Raw genomic sequence first — 21,478 nt, 5'->3', positions numbered from 1 at the left:
GGGCACAAGAAGTTGTTCCTGTGGCACCTACACCAATTGAAGTGGAAGTTGATGATAGTGATCATGAAACTTCGGATCAAGTCACTACCAAACCTCGTAGGACGACAAGGACGCGTACTGCTTCAGAGTGGTACGGTAATCCTGTCTTGGAGGTCATGTTGCTAGACAACAATGAACCTATGAGCTATGGAGAAGCGATGGTGGGACCGGATTTCGATGAATGGCTTGAGGCCATAAAATCCGAGAGAGGATCCATGTATGAAAACAAAGTGTAGACTTTGGCAGAACTACTCGATGGTCATAAGGATGTTGAGTACAGATGGATTTAAAAGGAAGACAGACAATGATGGTAAGTGTCACCATTACGAAAGCTCGACTTGTCGTTAAGATGTTTTCCGACAAGTTCAAGGAGTTGACTGCGATGAGAATTTCTCACTCGTAGCGATGCTAAAGAGTTTGTTGGAATTATATTAGCAGTTACTACATGATTTATGAAATCTTGCAGATAGGATGTCAAAACATCGTTTCCTCGATGATATTCTTGAGGAAAGGTTGTATGTGATACAACCAAAAGGTTTTGCAATCCTAAAAGATGCTAACAAGTATGCAAAGCTCCAACAATCCTTCTAAGGACTGGAGTAAGCATCTCGGAGTTGGAATATACGCTTTGATGAGATAATCAAAGATTTTGGGTTTATACAAAGTTTATGAGAAACTTGTATTTCCAAAGAAGTGAGTGGGAGCACTATATAATTTCTGATGAGTATATGTTATTAACATATTGTTGATCAGAAATGATGTAGAATTTCTAGACAGCATATAGGGTTATTTGAAAAGTGTTTTTCAATGGAAAACCTGGATTAAGCTACTTGAACATTGAGCATCAAGATCTATAAGGATGGATCAAAAACGCTTAATAATACTTTCAAATAAATACATACCGTGACAAGATTTTGAAGGAGTTCAAAATGGATCGGCAAAGAAGGAGTTCTTGGCTATGTTATAAGGTGTGAATATTGAGTAAGACTCAAGACATGACCACGGCAGAAGAGAGAGAAAGGACGAAGGTCGTCCCCTATGCTTCAGACGTAGGCTCTATAGTATGCTATGTTGTGTACCGCACCTGAAGTGTGCCTTGCCATGAGTTAGTCAAGGGGTACAAGAGTGATCCAGAAATAGATCACAGGACAGCGGTCAAACTTATCCTTAGTAACTAGTGGACTAAGGAATTTTCTCGATTATGGAGGTGGTAAAAGAGTTCGTCGTAAAGGGTTACGCCGATGCAAACTTTGACACTAATCCGGATTATTCTGAGTAGTAAACTGGATTTGTATAGTAGAACAGTTATTTGGAATTGCTCCAAATAGAGCATGGTAGCTGCATCTAGGAGATGACATAGAGATTTGCAAAGCACACACGGATCTGAAAGGTTCAGATCCGTTGACTAATAACCTCTCTCACAAGCGAGATATGATCAAACCCCATGGGCGTTGATTCATTACAATCACATAGTGATGTAAACTAGATTATTGACTCTAGTGCAAGTGGGAGACTATTGGAAATATGCCCTAGAGGCAATAATAAAATGGTTATTATTGTATTTCCTTGTTCATGATAATTGTCTATTATTCATGCTATAATTGTATTGACCGGAAACCGCAATACATGTGTGAATACATGGACCACAACATGTCCCTAGTGAGCCACTAGTTGACTAGCTCGTTGATCAACAGATGGTCATGGTTTCCTGACCATGGGCATTGGATGTCATTGGTAACGTGATCACATCATTAGGAGAGATGTGATGGACAAGACCCAATCCTAAGCATAGCACAAGATCGTGTAGTTCGTTTGCTAAAGCTTTTCTAATGTCAAGTATCATTTCCTTAGACCATGAGATTGTGTAACTCCCTGATACCGTAGGGGTGCTTTGGGTGTACCAAACGTCACAACGTAACTGGGTGGCTATAAAGGTGCACTACAGGTGTCTCCGAAAGTGTCTGTTGGGTTGGCACGAATCGAGACTGGGATTTGTCACTCCGTATGACGGAGAGGTATCTCTGGGCCCACTCGGTGATGCATCATCATAATGAGCTCAATGTGACTAAGTAGTTAGTCAAGGGATCATGCATTATGGAACGATAAAGTGACTTGCCAGTAACGAGATTGAACGAGGTATTGGGATACCGACGATCGAATCTCGGGCAAGTAACATACCGATTGACAAAGGGAATTGCATACGGGATTGCTTGAATCCTTGACATCGTGGTTCATCCGATGAGATCATCATGGAACATGTGAGAGCCAACATGGGTATCCAGATACTGCTGTTGGTTATTGACCGGAGAACGTCTCGGTCATGTCTACATGGTTCCCGAACCCGTAGGGTCTACACACTCAAGGTTCGGTGACGCTAGAGTTGTTATGGGAAATAGTATGTGGTTACCGAAGGTTGTTCGGAGTCCCGGATGAGATCCCGGACATGACGAGGAGCTCCGGAATGGTCCGGAGGTGAAGATCGGTATATTGGACGAAGGGTATTGGAGTCCGGAATTGTTCCGGGGGTACCAGGTGATGACCGGCGTGTCCGAAAGGGGTTTCGGAGGCCCCGACAAGCGTTGGGGGGCCTTATGGGCCAAGGGGAGAGGGCACATCAGCCCACTAAGGGGCTGAGCGCCCCTCCCACCCCATCTCACGTAACCAAGAGAGGTGGGGGCACCACCCCTAGGGCAGCCGCCCCTCCCAGCTTGGGGGCAAGTTTCCTAGGGGGTGGGGGCGCCCAAACCCATATAGGGTTTCCCCTGTGGCCGCCGCCCCTCCCCTAGGGAACCCTAGGGAGCCTCTCCCTCCTCCCTTCCCCCTATATATAGTGAGGGAGAGGGAGGGCAGCCGGAACCTTCCCCTGGCGCAGCCCTCTCCCTCCTCCAACACCTCCTCCTCCTCCGTAGTGCTTGGCGAAGCCCTGCCGGAGAACCACGAGCTCCATCACCACCATGTCGTCGTGTTGTCAGAGTTTTCCCTCAACTTCTCCTCTCCCCTTGCTGGATCAAGAAGGAGGAGACGTCCCCGGGCTGTACGTGTGTTGAACGTGGAGGCACCATTCTTCGGTGTTCGAATCGGATTCGGTTGCGATCTGAATCGCTTCTTGTACGACTCCACCGATCGCGTTCTTGTAACGCTTCCGCTTAGCGATCTTCAAGGGTATGAAGATGCACTCCCTCTCTCTCTCGTTGCTAGAATCTCCATAGATTGATCTTGGTGATGCGTAGAAAATTTTGAATTTCTGCTACGTTCCCCAACATCCGCAACTACAAAAGAAGTATTAAGGTAAACCTAACCATAGCATGAAACATATGGATCCAAATCAGCCCCTTACGAAGCAACTTATAAACTAGGGTTTAAGCTTTTGTCACTGTAGCAACCCATCATCTACTTATTGCTTCCCAATGCCTTCCTCTAGGCCCAAAAAATGGTGAAGTGTCATGTAGCGACGTTCACATAACACCACTAGAGGGGAGACAACATACATCTCATCAAAATATCGAACGAATACCAAATTCACATGACTACTAATAGCAAGACTTCTCCCATGTCCTCAGGAGCAAACATAACTACTCACAAAGCATATTCATGTTCATAATCAGAGGGGTATTAATATGCATTAAGGATCTGAACATATGATCTTCCACCAAATAAACCAACTAGCATCAACTACAAGGAGTAATCAACACTACTAGCAACCCACGGGTACCAATCTGAGGTTTGGATACAAAGATTGGATACAAGAGATGAACTAGGGTTTGAGAGGAGATGGTGCTGGTGAATATGTTGATGGAGATTGACCCCCTCCCGTTGAGAGGATCATTGGTGATGACGATGATGATGATTTCCCCCTCCCGGAGGGAAGTTTCCCCGACAGAACAGCTCCGCCGGAGCCCTAGATTGGTTCCACCAAGGTTCCGCCTTGTGGCGGCGGAGTTTCGTCCCGTAAGCTTGCTTGTGATTTTTTTCCAGGGTAAAAGACTTCATATAGCAGAAGATGGGCATCGGAGGGCTGCCAGGGGGCCACGAGGCAGGGGGGCGCGCCCCCACCCTCGTGGCCAGGGTGTGGGCCCCCTCTGGTACTTCTTCCGCTCAATAATTATCATTAATTCCAAAAATGACTTTCGTGGAGTTTCAGGACTTTTGGAGCTGTGCAGAATAGGTTTCCAATATTTGTTCCTTTTCCAGCCCAGAATTCCAGCTGCCGGGATTCTCCCTCTTCATGTTAAACCTTGTAAAATAAGAGAGAATAGCCATAAGTATTGTGACATAACGTGTAATAATAGCCCATAATGCAATAAATATCAATATAAAAGCATGATGCAAAATGGACGTATCAAGCGCCCTGTCAAAGGCATCATTTTTATTAGTTGCAAGCCTCGATATAGTCACAAGTGTCCATACCAAGCCTTAGGGGCTGCTGCCATGCTCGACGGTTTAATTTGCCTTTAAGCAAACAAATTATATCAAGCACAAGAGATCTCTTAAATGATGTGGCCTCGGATAAAACCTTACTTGCAAACCATGTGATAGAACACCCACTGCCTTTTCAAAGATAGAACGGGTCATCCCGAGGTAGGCGTCCACCCAGCTAAGAGCGCTCTCCTGACTAGCGAAGGCGGAATTCCTTAAGGAAGCCTTCCATTGTCGGTGGCTCATGGCGCTTTCGACCCCGGAGGGGTAGCCGAACAGGTCCCCGAATCCTCTGGTTGAGGTACTTCGGGAGCAGCTCCCAAAGTAGGGAGGGGTCCCGTGCCACTGCTCGGAGCTGATGTCCCTTCGATCCTTGTGTCCTCCGCAGTTGAAGGAGGAATGGGCTGCCTACGAAAGGATTAAAAGAATCAAAATATATGATGAGTTATTCTCAGAAATACAATAACAAGGATATTACCTATGAGCCGAGGAAACATTTCGGTCTGCCTCCATGGTCGCCATGTGCACCCGAGCTCCCGACGTATCCTGCGGAGGGCTCCTTTGAGGGCCCAATTCTCTATGTGGGCATTTTGTACGTTTTCCCTTTGGAGTAGAAATCAGGGGACTAGGGGCCTCGAGAAGAGAAGCTCTCTTTCGAGTAGTGGTAAGTGGTTTTATCAATGAGGCAGGCCACGTTCCCGGTACATAGGGAGTGACGCCTACCCTTGAGCCGTCAAGGCTCTCTAAATAGAACTTCCCCTCTTTGTACATAAGGGGCAGTTTTTTATCTTCATGGAAGATGGGGTCGTCCGCCTGGTGATGTGCCTCTGGTTCAGGCGCGGGGCTGCTTAAAGTCTCGACCATCGCCTCCATCTTTTCCCGGATTTGGTGAAGGGTCGGTCAGAAGAATTGGAAATGAAACATTTCAGATAGACGAGGAAATTCAAGAAAAAAACTTCCTATATCGGTAGGATTGCAATAGGACATCCCGTCTCGGAACTTCCGCCTTGCGAACTCCTCCGCCGATCCCTAGTGAATGCCGGCCAGTGCGGTCCCAAAGGCCCTCTGGTCATCTAAGCTCTTCTGAATGGATCAGGAGGCATCTTCGGTTCTGTTATACATGCATAACAGGTGTTGGCGTTGCCGAAGTGGTTGGACTCTTCGGTTGATCGTCGTAGCCATTACGTCTATAATGGTGATGCCAGTGTTTGTTAGCAGCTTCACTTGAGCTGCCAGATTGACTACATTGGTGTCTTCCTCCTGAGTGGCGCTCCGTGATCTCCAGCTGTAACGCTTCTTTGGAGGTTCTAAGGAGAATTCTAGAAGCCCGGGCCGAACTGGGTCGTATAGTGGAACATCGCCTATATAAAACCACCGGGACGACAAGAAGTCGATATCCTCTCGAGGGGTACCTGGGGGGTAGTCAGTCCCCTCAATTCAGCAAACCTCAGTCACACCCACTTCGTATAACTTCTCGGTCGGAGAGCAGGGCACTATGCAAAAATACCTCCACAACCCAAAGTGTGCCTCACATCCGAGGTGCATTTCGCAAAGGGCAACAAACCCAACAATATGTAAGATTGAGTTTCGGGTGAGGTGGTGGAGTTGTAGCCTATAGAATTCAAGCAAAACCCAAAGAAAGGGATGGATAGGGAATCCCAAGCCACGAAGGAGGAAGGGAACGAAGCATACCCATTCACCCTCGCATGGGGTAGGGTGACTCTCGGCATGCACTTGTCCGTTTATGGATGTTAATCCCGGACGAGTAGAGGCTAGATCTGAATCTTGCAGATAGCCCTGGGTGGCTAGGCGCTCCAGTTAGAGACGTGTGACGGAGCAGCTCCCCCTAGTCGCTTTTGATGAGGCCATGGGGTCGCCTCGAGGAACCCGCATCGCTTGCCATTGTTAGCAGCTCCCCCAATCGCTTTGCGTGGATTGTCCAAGAGGGGTCAAGATGCGTTCTGCCGTAATCCTGGATTGTGTGCTTATAAATAAAGGAAAAGGGGGCTGGTGACGCTTCGACGTCTCGCCATAAAGCGACTCGGCTTCCTAGAAGACGTGGTGATCACGGTCTAGGATTGTACGCCATGTGCAGTGGGACCGGGCCCCAAGCAAAGTCATCTATCAGGCCGAAGACTTTGAAGCTGAGCTAAAAGGATATTATGCAGGAACTCGCCTGTTGAGCCAAAGACTCTGGAGCCGAAGTGCAAGAACGTCGTCCTCGGCGTCGAAGACCAGTTCAAGGGCTACCGACGGTGTCTGGGACTAGGGGGTACCAACCTAGTCGGCCCATGATCCTCGGGTAGGCCCGTGAGCCTTATATGGCAAGACTCCTGAGGCTACACGCCTGGACGTGGTCAAGACTACATCTACCAAAGTCTTGGAGTATACTCCAAGACATCTCCTGCCACCTCCATGCGTGCCCCGAGATACCGACCTTGAAACCCTAGATGCCCTGCCCAACGTGTATATAAGCCAAAGGGTTTAGTCTGTAGAGGGGATCTCAACACAATTACATTCACCTAGCCCTAGATTTATGTGTCTCCTTACGATCTCGAGGTAGATCAAACATGTACTCGATACATCATCATCATCAATATAATCAAAGCAGGACATAGGGTATTACCTCTTTGAGAGGGACCGAACCTGGCTAAATACTATCTCCTTCGTCTCTGTTACCATTGATCCGAGATCCACAGCTCGGGCCCCTACCCCGAGGTCTGTCGGTTTTACCACCGACATGTAGGCAATCTTTGGAAGCCTTCAAGGCCTGGCATAAGAACAAGCCATTCACTTGGGTCACTCATCAAATATTGCCCCAAGTTCAAAGATCAATATGCCGCTCTAAAGAAGAAAGGAGGGCCGGTGGCCGTGGCTGGGATTGGAGATGTTGTGAAGAGGCCGAGGGGCAAGACCAGCTCGAAGGTTGACGAGAAACATGATGCAATATCTATCGCCTTGCAAGAAACTTTGCACGACATGATGACTCAAAAGGAAGTGAGGGACTAGAGGAAGCGCCAAGGAAAGGAGGAGCAAATGAAGATATACTTGGAGCTCCAAAAGAAGAAGCTTGACATGGAGGAGGCCACCAAGAGAAGGAAGCTTGACATGAAGGAGGTCGTCCAAATGAAGAAGCTCGCGATCAATGCCACCAATGCTGACACCAAATCAAAAGAGGTGGCGCTAGCAATCATGAGCGTGGACTTGAACAACATGTCCCTGAAGAGAAGAAGTTGGTTCAAGAGCCGGCAAAAGAAGATGTTCAACCGAGACAACATGAACTAGGGAGGATTCGATTGTGGACTATGGTCGTTCTTCTTGAAGGCTGGCAAGTGTGCCGGCCGCTGGCTTTGTTGCCGCCGAGAGAACTTGGGGTTGATCATTTTGTAGGTTGGCAAGTGTGCCGGCCGCTGGCTACTTGCGTGAAAAGTCGAGAGGTCGATCATTTTGGAGGCTGGCATATGTGTACCGGCTGCTTGCTTCGTTGCCATCTTGAACTATGGTCGCTGGCATGAACTACGACCGCGGCGACAAACTTTCGTTTGCAAAAAAATCCAGGCAGTCGGACCAGATGCGTCCGCGCGTTGGGTGCCCGACCAGCGCATCCAGAAAATGGCCAGACGCCGCCCCATTGTTTTCTTTGGCGTGGGAGTTGGCCGAGCATCGCCAACAGGCGCGCGAAATATCCGACGCGCTTGATAAACCGCCAATTTGGCGCGCGAGAGGCTGCGCGGCGTGCTCCAGCAGGCGCGCGAAAAAAGCGGCAGCGCACACGGTAGTTTTGGCACGTGTCGCCCAACGCGTTGGTTAAAAGCCGCTCGTGGGCGCCCGCCAACCGCCACTCTTTCCCTCCCGCCGCGCCTTCTTCCTCGCCTCCTCCGATGCCCTGCCGCCGTCGCGCCTTCTCCCCCGCCACACCTATGTGTTGTTTCATTTTTTTTTCAAGCACCGGCTGGTTGCGCGCGCTAGATTTTGCAGTTCCTGGTGAAGCGCTAAAGTGGCATGCTAAATTTTGCAGCGCCTGGTAAAGCAACCACCCTCCTGTGCGCGCTAAAACGCTATTTCGGCGCTGCAAATTAGCGCGCCGCACAACCGCACGTCTGTTGAAGATACTCTTATAAGCCATAGAGATGCTCTAACAAATGTGTGGCTGAGAAAGCAGGCGCGGAGCCTAACCGACTACTTTAGTCAACGCAATCCCCATTCCCATTATGTGCGATGGTGTTTCTTCATCTTCAAAAATGGCAAGCGGCAACGATGTATGTTGCAGAAATCTGCTTCAATGGAGTTTTCTTGCAAATACTTCCGGACATGTGCCCTCTCTCTTTTTCATCGTGGTTTTCGTGATTTTGTGTTGTAATACGACATCTGTTTAATGGTATACGAAATTTCCAAAAAAAAAAAAAGCTCTAACAAGTGTGTGGCTGAGAAAGCAGGGGTGGAGAGAGTATAAAACATACCAAGCCCTGTGTACGACTAGGACTCCCTGGTCAACGCAATCCCCATTCCCAAACACGCAATCGCGAACGCCGCGAGCAGAGCGGGAGCAGCCCCACCGCGGCAGCATGGCAGCGCCGCCGTCCCACTCGTTCGTCTACATCGACGCCGAGGCGCTCCACGCCGTCCTCCCCTTCCCGTCCCTGATCTCCCACCTCCGCGCGGGTCTCCCCGCCTTCTCCGAGGACATCCACTGCCCGCACCGCGTCTCCTTCCCGGTCCCCACCTCGCCCTCCGCGGCGCTCCTCCTGATGCCCTCATGGTGCGCTCACCCCTCGCTCCCCTACCTCGCCCTCAAGGCCGTCACCTCCTTCCCCGCCAACTCCCCGCACCGCCCCTCCATCCACGCCACCGTCTCCCTCTTCAGCTCCGCCTCCGGCGTGCCCCTCGCATCCGTCGAGGGGTCCGCGCTCACCCTCCTCCGCACCGCCGCGGTCTCCGCCCTCGCCGCCTCCCTCCTTGTCTCCCCCTCCCGGCCCCCCTCCACCCTCGCGCTCGCGGGTGCCGGGGCCCTCGCGCCCTACCTCGCCGAAGCGCACCTGTCCGCGCTCCCCTCACTCTCCCGCATCTTGGTATGGAACCGCACCAAGGCCAAGTCCGCCGCGCTCGTCGCCAAGCTCCGGGACGCGCACCCGGGAGTGGCCGTCGAGGAGGTCGACGGCATGGACGAGGCAGTGTCCGCGGCGGACATCGTTAGCTGCGCGACGGGGTCGCAGGAGCCGATCGTGCGTGGGGAGCTGCTGAGGCCCGGGGCGCACCTTGACCTGGTGGGGTCGTTCACGCCGGCGATGCGGGAGTGCGACGACGAGGCGCTCCGTCGTGGCAGGGTGTTCATCGACTTCGAGGCGGCGCTGGAGGAGGCCGGGGAGCTTGTGGGCGCGCTGCAGCGCGGCGTGCTGCGGAGGGAGGATGTGGCCGGGACGCTCTCGGAGCTGGCCGCGGGGACCGTGGCCTGGCGGCGCAGCGACGATGAGATCACCGTGTTCAAGTCCGTTGGCACGGCCGTGGTCGATCTCTTGGCGGCACAGTTGGCCTACGAGAACTACACTGCAACCAAGAACGCGTGAGGTCGATCGATGCATGGAACTCATGGACTGCGAGAAGCCTCTTCTTCTTGCAGGCAGATTGCACAGGCTGTTCCTTCCAAAGAGTCATCATCAGAGAAATACAAATAAATAAACTGATCAGATTAGCACTTATGCTTCTGATCATCAGCTGTGGCATATTCACTTGTTGTTAGGCCGATTCGAATAATAATGTGTTGGCAAATCATGATACCTCGTCTCTGTATCCGATTCTAATAACATGGTGTGGTATTTATCAAGGAGAATTACAGTGTAATGGCTTATCTGTGAACTCAAATCTTTTGTATTGTTGGCATTGTTGCTGAGTGTGTTGCAATGTCAGGACTCAGGTCTCAGGACCATCATGATTGCCAATATGGCTGCACATCTGAATGCTCTCTCGGGCGAGGATGAGGTCAGAACTTAATATAAGTGTTTTCAGATAATGGGAGACCCTAATAAGTGGGAGGAAGCAGATAAAAGCATCACCTGATGGTTGTAGTTTTTTTTTTGAACCGAAAACCGTAGAACAATTATTCTATGCTATTCATATATCAATAATGAAAATAAAAAACAAAAGTCCAAGTATGTTACAAAAATCACCCAATGCCAGCTCGTGGGAAACCGATCATTACAAATTAATTCAAGTTTTCTTCAACCCAGCTTGATAGCAAGTCTAATATTTACTTTTAATCCTGTGCTTGATGAGGAGCAAATCTGATTTAAGAGATCCTTTCCAAGAGTGGATGTATTGAGGCTGAGTTTTGAAGATTTTGTTATTCCTCTGCATCCAAAGTTGCCAGCGCCCCATGATCGTGATCTCCATAGCAATAGGACTTGGGTTGTTGAGGTAGTGAACAGATTTCATCATAAGCAGAGATTCCTCTATTTCTGAGAGGAGCAATGCAATCCCAGCAATTCATAGCAAAAGGACAGTCCCAAAATAGGTGAAGAGAAGTTTCCTCTGTCCCAGTGTTGCACAGCCCACAATTGTAGGAAGGGAGAAAGAATGATTTCCTGTGAAGAAGTTTGTATCTGAGCATGGCAGAGTTCTTCCAGAGCTTTTTAAAAACTGATGCAGTGTCTGGTCCTGTTGTAACTCCGCCTATGTTGTCTCAACATAGCCGGTCCCAAGCCCGGGTAAAGGAGGAGGGTTGTGATAGGCTTGGCGAGCCAACGTAAAAACTCAGCCACTCTTATGGAGATGAAACCCAAAAGATTTTCGTTGGGGCGTAACCCTCTCAGCGAAGCGCCACATCGGAACCCGGGTGTGGTGGCAAATGGGCAAGGGCTGGGCCGTCACCCCCCAGCTGGTGCGTCGTATCTTGATCCGGATACGGTGGCAAGTGAGCGAGGATCATGTCGTCACATCCTTAGTGGCGCACTACATCGGCGCCCGGATGTAGTGGAAAATGAGCAAGGGTCTTTGCATTTGACTCGACGAGTGCGAAGGGTAAGGAAGCTAGCCGAGCCTAGGAGGATTCGCTTAGGTAGCTGGAACGTAGGGTCTCTGACAGGGAAGCTTCGGGAGCTAGTTGATGCAGCGGTGAGGAGAGGTGTTGATATCCTTTGCGTCCAAGAAACCAAATGGAGAGGACAGAAGGCGAAGGAGGTGGAGGATACCGGCTTCAAGTTGTGGTACACGGGGACGGCTGCAAACAGAAATGGCGTAGGCATCTTGATCAACAAGAGCCTCAAGTATGGAGTGGTAGACGTCAAGAGACGTGGGGAACGGATTATCCTGGTCAAGCTGGTAGTTGAGGACTTGGTTCTCAATGTTATCAGCGCGTATGCCCCGCAAGTAGGCCACAATGAGAACACCAAGAGGGAGTTCTGGGAAGGCCTGGAAGACATGGTTAGGAGTGTACCGATTGGTGAGAAGCTCTTCATAGGAGGAGACCTCAATGGCCACGTGGGTACATCTAACACAGGTTTTGAAGGGGCGCATGGGGGCTTTGGCTATGGCATCAGGAATCAAGAAGGAGAAGATGTCTTAAGCTTTGCTCTAGCCTACGACATGATTGTAGCTAACACCCTCTTTAGAAAGAGAGAATCACATCTAGTGACTTTTCGTAGTGGCCAACATTCCAGCCAGATTGACGTGCATGCCTTGACTGTAAGGTGATACCTGGAGAGAGTGTTGTACCACAACATAAGCTGGTGGTTGCTGACTTCCGTTTTCGGATTCGTGTCCAGCGGGAAAAGCGTGCCAAAGTCGCTAGAACGAAGTGGTGGAAGCTCAAGGGGGAGGTAGCTCAGGCGTTCAAGGAGAGGGTCATTAAGGAGGGCCCTTGGGAGGAAGGAGGGGATGCGGACAATGTGTGAATGAAGATGGCGACTTGCATTCGTAAGGTGGCCTCGTAGGAGTTTGGAGTGTCAGGGGAAGGAGAAGCGAAGATAAGGGTACCTGGTGGTGGAATGATGATGTCCAGAAGGCGATTAAAGAGAAGAAAGATTGCTTCAGACGCCTATACCTGGATAGGAGTGCAGACAACATAGAGAAGTACAAGATGGCGAAGAAGGCCGCAAAGCGAGCTGTTAGTGAAGCAAGGGTCGGGCATATGAGGACCTCTACTAACGGTTAGGCACGAAGGAAGGCGAAAGGGACATATATAAGATGGCCAAGATCCGAGAGAGGAAGGCGAGGGATATTGGCCAAGTCAAATGCATCAAGGACGGAGCAGGCCAACTCTTGGTGAAGGACGAGGAGATTAAGCATAGATGGCGGGAGTACTTCGACAAGATGTTCAATGGGGAGAATGAGAGTTCTACCATTGAACTGGATGACTCGTTTAATGAGACCAGCATGCGCTTTGTGCGGCGAATCTAGGAGTCTGAGGTCAAGGAGGCTTTAAAAAGGATGAAAGGAGGCAAGGCGATGGGCCCTGATTGTATCCCCATTGAGGTGTGGAAAGGTCTCGGGGACATAGCGATAGTGTGGCTAACCAAGCTTTTCAACCTCATTTTTTGGGCAAACAAGATGCCAGAAGAATGGAGATGGAGTATATTAGTACCAATCTTCAAGAACAAGGGGGATGTTCAGAGTTGTACTAATTACCATGGAATTAAGCTGATGAGCCATACAATGAAGCTATGGGAGATAGTCATTGAGCACCGCTTAAGAAGAATGACAAGCGTGACCAAAAATCAGTTTGCTTTCATGCCTGGGAGGTCGACCATGGAAGCCATTTTGTTGGTACGACAACTTATGGAGAGATATAGGGAGCAAAAGAAGGACCTGCATATGATGTTCATTGACTTGGAGAAGGCCCATGATAAGATACCGCAGAATGTCATGTGGTGGGCCTTGGAGAAACACAAAGTCCCAGCAAAGTACATTACCTTCATCAAGGACATGTACGATAATGTTGTGACAAGTGTTCGAACAAGTGATGTCGACACTGATGACTTCCCGATTAAGATAGGACTGCATCAGGGGTTAGCTTTGAGCCCTTATCTTTTTGCATTGGTGATGGATGAGGTCACAAGGGATATACAAGGAGATATCCCATGGTGTATGCTCTTTGCAGATGATGTGGTGTTAGTTGACGATAGTCGGATGAGAGTAAATAGGAAGTTAGAGTTATGGAGACAAACCTTGGAATCGAAAGGGTTTAGGCTTAGTAGAACTAAAACCGAGTACATGATGTGCGGTTTCAGTATTACTATGTGTGAGGAGGAGAAGGTTAGCCTTGATGGCCAGGTGGTACCTCAGAAGGACACCTTTCGATATTTGAGATCAATGTTGCGGGATGATGGGGGTATTGATGAAGATGTGAACCATCGAATCAAAGCCGGATGGATGAAGTGGCGCCAAGCTTCTGGCATTCTCTGTGACAAGAAAGTGCCACAAAAGCTAAAAGGCAAGTTCTAGAGGACGGCGGTTCGACCCGCAATGTTGTATGGCGCTGAGTGTTGGCCGACTAAAAGGCGACATGTTCAACAGTTAGGTGTGGCGGAGATGCGTATGTTGAGATGGATGTGTGGCCACACGAGGAAGGATTGTGTCCGGAATAATGATATACGAGATAGAGTTGGGGTAGCACCAATTGAAGAGAAGTTTGTCCAACATCGTAGATGGTTTGGGCATATTTAGCGCAGGCCTCCAGAAGCTCCAGTGCATAGCGGACGACTAAAGTGTGCGGAGAATGTCAAGAGAGGGCGGGGTAGACCGAATTTGACATGGGAGGAGTCCGTTAAGAGAGACCTGAAGGATTGGAGTATCACCAAAGAGCTAGCTATGGACAGGAGTGCGTGGAAGCTTGCTATCCATGTGCCAGAGCCATGAGTTGGTTGCGAGATCTTATGGATTTCACCTTTAGCCTACCCCAACTTGTTTGGGATTAAAGACTTTGTTGTTGTTGTTGTTGTTGTTGTTGTTTGTCTGGTCCTGTTTGTGAGCTTTTTGTATAGCTTCATGGAGAAAAAAAGATTGCCCCATGGATATTTCCAAATGTCATGGGCATCTGATAGCTGAATAGCTTGACTGACATTTTGAATGTTCTGCAGCTGATGAAAAGCTTCCACTGAAAGAGGAGTTTGAAATAATGAGAGCTGATCAGGTGCTTGGAGAATTGTTTGACAGTTATGTTCTGCATATTGGAGAATCCCCTGTCCCCGGTCATCTTTCCAAAACAAGATTGTGTCTCCATTTCCAATAGTACTTGCCACAGTTTTGAATTCTGGGATAAGTTTGCATATGCTTTTCCACTAGAAAGAGCCCACATTTCTGTCTTCAACAAAGCCATCAGAATAATAATATTATTTTCTATCAGTGAGACCCATGGCAGCTGAGCTCCATTGAAGAATATGTGAAGGTTCTTCATAAGTAAACCTTTGTTGTGAATTGCCAGATCCAAAACTCTCAAACCTCCTTGATTTTTGGGCTTGCAGACTTTGCTCCAGGCAATGAGGGCAGTACCTTTGTCTTCCATGCCATATTTTCTCCAGAAACAGTGTCTGAGATATTTATTAATTTTCTCAACAGTTTCAAGAGGAAGGGTAAGAGTGCTCATGAGAAAAGTTGGCAGACTTGTGAAAAACAGATTTGATGAGAGTCAACTTATCCCCATAGGACAGTAATGTAGAACAGCAAGCAAGTCTCCTATCAATCCAGATGGTTGTAGTTGAGCCATTTTTATCTTCAAAGCAAGTGATCCCACATCACATTGTTGCTTGGTTTCCAATATTATTAGCCTATATCGCAATTGTAATATAGATAGATATTCGTCTGGACCTGTGATAGCCTAGTTAACTCGGTTCTCTGCAAGGAAAACTCATGTTGAGTGGCCGACATGTCTTGGAGGACCTGAATTTTGTTGAAGGAACACCGAGACGTAACACCTCCATGAGTGTCATAACGAGCTTAGAATGTGTCTTGTCTATATTGAATAGCGTTTGGGGCTAAGATAAAGCATGAGGATATTCATGGCATGCTGTACTACAAAATCGTGTGCTCTGACCGATATTAGGCCTCCTTCACTTATCTCATGTACGTTTTGAGGACGTAGTTTTCGCTTTATCGTCGCATTTACAGCAGCAGAGATTGAGTTCCCAAATGATCCAGACTCTGAACACTGAGTTTCCTGCCGTACGGCGTACAGGTTTCTCTCACACAAGTAATGGCAGATACACAGGTAAACATCAGAGTGGCTGTAGTTTAGTGGTTAGAATTCCACGTTGTGGCCGTGGAGACCTGGGCTCGAATCCCAGCAGCCACACTTACTTATCATTTTTTTTTGTTAGCAGATGTCTGATTTTTTATTTTTTTTTGAGAAACATGTCTGAACTTCTTTAAGCCGACGGACACGAGGTGGGCCTGGCCCAAAAATAGGGAGAGGCGAAAACGGCCCCTCTCTCTTCCTCTGTCTCTCTCTGTCTGTCGTTCTAAACCCAACCCCACACCACCGACCTCCTCAACTCAAACTCCTCCCCTTGCCACAATGGCGCAGTCTGACAGCCCATGCCCCGCAGCGCCGGCGCTGTTCCGCCCCGCTCCCTAGCGCCCGTCGCCCCGGTGAGGATCACGAGCCCCCGACGACTCCCGCCCGTAGATTTTGCTCCAAATTCCAAATCCCAGTCCGCAGAAAGCCGTCCAGGTATATGCTTCGATTCTTCTTCGGATTTGATCTAGGGTTCGGGGCCGCTCCGTGGCGCATTTCGTCATTTATGTCGCCTAAATTTGTTCTCCTGTTCGATTAGAGTGAGCAATCGCAGGAGGCACTGTCTATCTTATGCTCGTACTCTGTATTGTCCTGGCAAGCAGATTTTGATTTGCTCGAGTGAGGAAACGTTGGGGATGCATCCCTTTCTACAAAATTTGCAGCATTTCGTATGTGTTAATTAAGCATGCTGCATGTTTATATGTGCCACCCTTTTGAAATTTTGAATCCCTGAACTTGCATGTGTTGTTGCATAGTCATTACTTCAGAGAATCTGCATCACTGCAGATAATGATAAACTCTTTAACTAGTACTACCTCTGAACTTAACTATGGTTACTCTTGCATGCTATGTTTATGCCCTGTGACCCCTGTCCATGTAGGATACTGAACTTGCATGTGTTGTTGCATAGTCATTACTTCAGAGAATCTGCATCACTGCAGATAATGATAAACTCTTTAACTAGTACTACCTCTGAACTTAACTATGGTTACTCTTGCATGCTATGTTTATGCCCTGTGACCCCTGTCCATGTAGGATACTGAACTTGCATGTGTTGTTGCATAGTCATTACTTCAGAGAATCTGCATCACTGCAGATAATGATAAACTCTTTAACTAGTACTACCTCTGAACTTAACTATGGTTACTCTTGGTCTTGGATGCTATGTTTATGCCCTGTGACCCTGTCCATGTAGGATACTTGACTTATGTGATCATACAAGGCTTAATTGTTTCTTTTAACATCAAGAAAAGTGTTGCTCTTTCACTAGACGGACTAGTACGGAAACAATGTTGTAATTCCCTAATGTTGGTTATCTTGCTTAATACCACTACTTTGTCAGTTTTGTTATCTTGGTTGGCACTTTCGAAATGTTGGTTACCTTTCCTGTTCATATATTTCTCATCAGATTTTCAACGCTCATCAAATATCATGTGTATAGAATTTTGAACTGAGAGTTTTGTTTATGTCATATGTTACAGTAGGCTCCTGGTTACTTATTCAAATAAGATGAGTAGGATCCATCGTGAATTTTAACAGTTCGTTTATTTATTCCGAGCACTTAAAATATAATTTTGGATGCTGCAGATGTCTGATTCCTCAGAGCCCTCGAAAGAAGGTTCTTCAGCCAATGGTTCCAGTGCTCTCCAAAAAACTGGAGCCTGGAGTAGCATATTGAGCACTCTTGTCCAGCAAGCTTCAGTGTATGGCTTGGCTGCTGGTTATTGCCTGTCAGCATCTTTGCTCTCCATTATCAACAAATGGGCAATCATGAAGTTTCCGTACCCTGGGGCACTGACAGCTCTACAGTACTTGACCAGTGTTGTTGGAGTTCTCCTATGTGGACAAGCAAAGCTTATTGAGCATGATGGCCTTAATTTCGCAACCATGTGGAAGTTCTTACCTGCTGCTGTGATGTTCTACATCTCCATCTTCACAAACAGCGAACTCTTGCTGCATGCCAATGTGGACACTTTCATTGTGTTTCGCTCTGCTGTGCCAATATTTGTGGCCATCGGAGAGACGTTGTACCTTCACCAACCATGGCCATCATTCAAGACATGGCTTTCACTATCCACCATACTTGGTGGAAGTGTGATCTACGTTTTCACAGACAACCAGTTCACTGTGACTGCTTATAGCTGGGCAGTGGCCTACCTAGCGAGTATGTCCATTGATTTCGTATACATCAAGCACGTTGTCATGACCATTGGCCTGAATACATGGGGCCTTGTGCTTTACAACAATCTTGAGGCCTTGATGCTGTTCCCCATTGAGCTCCTTGTAATGGGAGAGTTCAGTCAGATGAAGGTCGACAGCTCTAACATGACAAACTGGCTGTCATTCGACGTGATTCTTCCGGTTGCTTTGTCGTGCCTTTTTGGGTTAGCAATATCCTTCTTTGGGTTCTCCTGCAGACGGGCTATCTCAGCTACTGGATTTACGGTCCTTGGTATAGTAAACAAGCTCCTCACTGTCGTGATTAATCTGCTTATCTGGGACAAGCATTCATCCCTTGTGGGAACAATTGGGCTGTTGATCTGCATGTCTGGTGGTGTTCTGTACCAGCAATCCACCACAAAGCCTAAGGCACCAAATGTTGAGCCGAAGGAAGAGAATGATGAGGAGGAACAGAAGTTGCTTGAGATGCAGCATGGGCGTGACATCACTTCAACTGAAGAGCATTCCTCATAAGCCTCATCGCTGAAGTTTGTTATTGATACTTCTCACTTCTGGCAACAGCTTGCGTGGACCATTGGAAAGAAATGTTTATCTACAGGGCATAGTTGAGATTAGAACCTTGCAGTACTGCCAGCATTAGGAAATGCAGAGGAACCTCAGTATCGTTCTACGATTATTTTTTGTTATTGTTTATCTTTTCTTTTGTTAGAGAGAATTGCTGAGCTCTAGGGCCTGATCCCTGAATGCAGATCATATACAGTAGACATTTTCTTATTTAGTTATTTTATCATTTTTCTCTCTTCTCTCTAGTTGTTAGCAGTAGCGGTGGCACATTGAGTGGAACACATATTGTATGTTCGTACTGTAATGTACTACTTCCTCCGTCCCATAATGTAAGACGTTTTTTGACTCTAGTGTAGTGTCAGAAAACGTCTTACATTATGGGACGGAGGGAGTACCTTTTTGGCGAGCCATCACCCCATGCACTGTCTTTTTGGGTTCATTTTGAGATAGCAAACCACACTAGATGGAAAAATACCCTTAACAATATACTTTATAAGGGTTAAATATACGTAAATTGCTATTGGAGCTTGGGATCCATGGAGCCCTTTTCTGAAAAATTCAAAAAACATTTTATGAAGTTTCAAGTGTGAATTTTCCTGAAAAATTCAAGAATTCAAAAATCATTTTTTGAAGTTTCCTGATTTACGTAAGATGTCCCAGTATGCGGCTCATGCCATTTGAGGTGAGATAAAATATCATTCCGTAGATGTAAATTGCGCATTGTAACAGAATTTTTGTGTGTGTAATTGTGCTACAGATTGTGTAATATCATTCTGGATCAAGCCCAGAAATCTAGCAATGAGTCAATGAGCAACACATGTATCCTCTGAACAACATTTGGCAAAATTGAATTGATCTAGAAAACCCATCTAGAAACAGCAGCAACAAATTATGTCATGGTCTTTTTATAAGCATAACACGTCTTAAGTTCTTAGCAGCCATGGCGAGCTGCCAGGGACATTTTCGGTTCATGACAGCAGTCGTGCTACAAACTGCGACCGACGGTAATGCCCAGAAATCGAACAACGAAAAGTCACAAAAGGAACGAGTGAAGGGGTGAATCATACAAGCCAGGAAGCATTACAAAAAAATAGATCAACATTCATACGATGTTCTAAGGCCAGCTGCAACGTACAGTAGTTTCACATACCACCGGTAGGCAAATCTAAACCTAGGAAGTTGCATAATTACAAAGGTTATGGAGGACAACAGGGCATGACATATATTGAACAATTCAGTTGCAACTTGTCGGAGAAGGATAGAGAAAAGGTGAGCTAACATTATTTACTACTCCCTCCGTTCACAAATATAAGATGTTTTGGATATTTTAATATGTCCTATGTATGGACCGAAATGAGTGAACAAACACACTAAAATACGTCTACATACATCCTAGTCAAAAATGGGTTAGAACATCTTATAATAGTGAGCAAAGGGAGTATAAAGATAGCACCAAGCTTAAATACAACCTAGAGTTGGCAGTAATTCTAACAACCATCGGGTCAGAAGATACAAACTTGGCATGATATATTGCTCCCACAACTAAGCCATGATATATGTAGAGCACAATGGTTAGTGTTTGTTTTTAGCAAAACAATAACCGTAACATCATGGCTAGTTTAACTAAAGTGATACAGTCGAAGAGGTATGATGAGATCTCAGTCACTGAGAGGAGTCACCGTCGGCCCTTGGATAGTTGAAGAAATTGGGAGGGGCACTCGAATTAGTAGGGGAGATGTGGCAAGTCGCATATGAGGATTTGGAAATTATCTTGGCTTGGTAGAACAACTCACGAAGTCTCCGATTAGTTAATCATATATGTATGCCCTTCATGTTTGGTATGATACAAGAACAAGATTTGGTCATTTGGAATGTATAGGGTAGTTTTTCTTTTGAGGAAATATGGTCCTTTGCTCTGAACTAGAACGACTAGTTCCCCTCTAGATTATCATTTTTAGCATTGAGATCATTAGAAATAGCATGAGCATGATCAAGGTCTTTAGTTAATTTGGCAATCTCCAGAATATGTGTCACTTCAAGAGATAACCTAAGACCTTGCTCTTCCCCGAGAGCTAGAAATTGATCCGCGATCTCATCGGCATACTCATGACTATGCCCTTCTATCCTCATGATGGCCTCATCTTGAGATTCAATAATTGCATTTCCTTCTCCAAGTTGTTCCAAGGGCGCCTCAAAATGCCTCGTGGTTTCTCCCTTGATTTTGGACATGAATTTTCCCAACTCATTTTCTTCTTCCTTAGTCTCCACACTTTCCGCCACACAATTCATCGGAGATGGGTTAGTTGAGATGAATGGTTTGGTTGGAGGAGGCAGTTGTGGGTGGTGATCTTGTTCCCATTGGGGGAGTCGAAGTCACCACTTGGTTCATCATCATCGTCTTCATCGAGGAGGCACTCTTCTTGCACCACCAACACCCTTTGAGGCTTCTTCTTCACGGAGTTCTTGTTTTGGAAGACTTGGACTTGTCCTTGCGGATAAGCTTGCCTCCGTTGTCTTCCCTCTTCTCATATGGGCAATCCGCGATGAAGTGACTCATGTTCCCACAATTGTAGCAAGTCCTAACTCCTTGACCTTTTGGCTTGAAACTACTTGAGTTTTCCTTTGAATTGTTGGAGTTGAAGTTCCTCTTGTGGCCCCAAAAAGTCTCTTGAAGCTAGAGCCATGTGCTTGTTGGGGAACGCAGTAATTTCAAAAAATTTCCTACGATCATGCAAGATCTATCTAGGAGAAGCATAGCAATGAGCGGGGAGAGTGTGTCCACGTACCCTCGTAGACCGAAAGCGGAAGCATTTAGTAACGCGGTTGATGTAGTCGAACGTCTTCACGATCCAACCGATCCAAGCACTAAACGTACGGCACCTCCGCATTCAGCACACGTTCAGCTCGATAACGTCCCTCGATCTCTTGATCCAGTTGAGGGCGAGGGAGAGTTCCGTCAGCACGACGGTGTGGTGACGGTGATGATGATGTTACCGGCGCAGGGCTTCACCTAAGCACTACGACGATATGACCGAGGTGTGTAACTGTGGAGGG

At 47.3% G+C, this 21,478-nt stretch overlaps 2 protein-coding genes and 1 non-coding gene across 3 annotated transcripts; all 3 read left to right on the top strand.

Moving 5' to 3' along the window:
• The first annotated feature begins 8,939 nt into the window (after positions 1-8,939).
• LOC123123452 (protein SAR DEFICIENT 4) lies at positions 8,940-10,353 on the top strand. The gene has a single exon (XM_044543963.1). It carries the CDS (start codon positions 9,021-9,023, stop codon positions 10,017-10,019), a length of 999 nt encoding a protein of 332 aa, XP_044399898.1. The 5' UTR covers positions 8,940-9,020; the 3' UTR covers positions 10,020-10,353.
• Positions 10,354-15,664: 5,311 nt separating this feature from the next.
• On the top strand, positions 15,665-15,736 carry TRNAH-GUG (transfer RNA histidin (anticodon GUG)). Its single transcript has one exon. It is a non-coding gene; the product is annotated as a tRNA-His (tRNA).
• A 144-nt stretch (positions 15,737-15,880) lies between these two features.
• LOC123123442 (GDP-mannose transporter GONST3) lies at positions 15,881-18,718 on the top strand. The gene is made up of 2 exons (XM_044543952.1): positions 15,881-16,114; positions 17,267-18,718. Exon 2 carries the CDS (start codon positions 17,267-17,269, stop codon positions 18,371-18,373), a length of 1,107 nt encoding a protein of 368 aa, XP_044399887.1. The 5' UTR covers positions 15,881-16,114; the 3' UTR covers positions 18,374-18,718.
• Positions 18,719-21,478: the final 2,760 nt, after the last annotated feature.

The sequence above is a fragment of the Triticum aestivum genome, chromosome 1B (assembly GCF_018294505.1).
Source record: "Triticum aestivum cultivar Chinese Spring chromosome 1B, IWGSC CS RefSeq v2.1, whole genome shotgun sequence".
NCBI classification, from domain to species: Eukaryota; Viridiplantae; Streptophyta; class Magnoliopsida; order Poales; family Poaceae; genus Triticum; species Triticum aestivum.
Note: the sequence above shows the minus strand (reverse complement) of the source record. Positions and strands in the feature narration are given on the sequence as shown.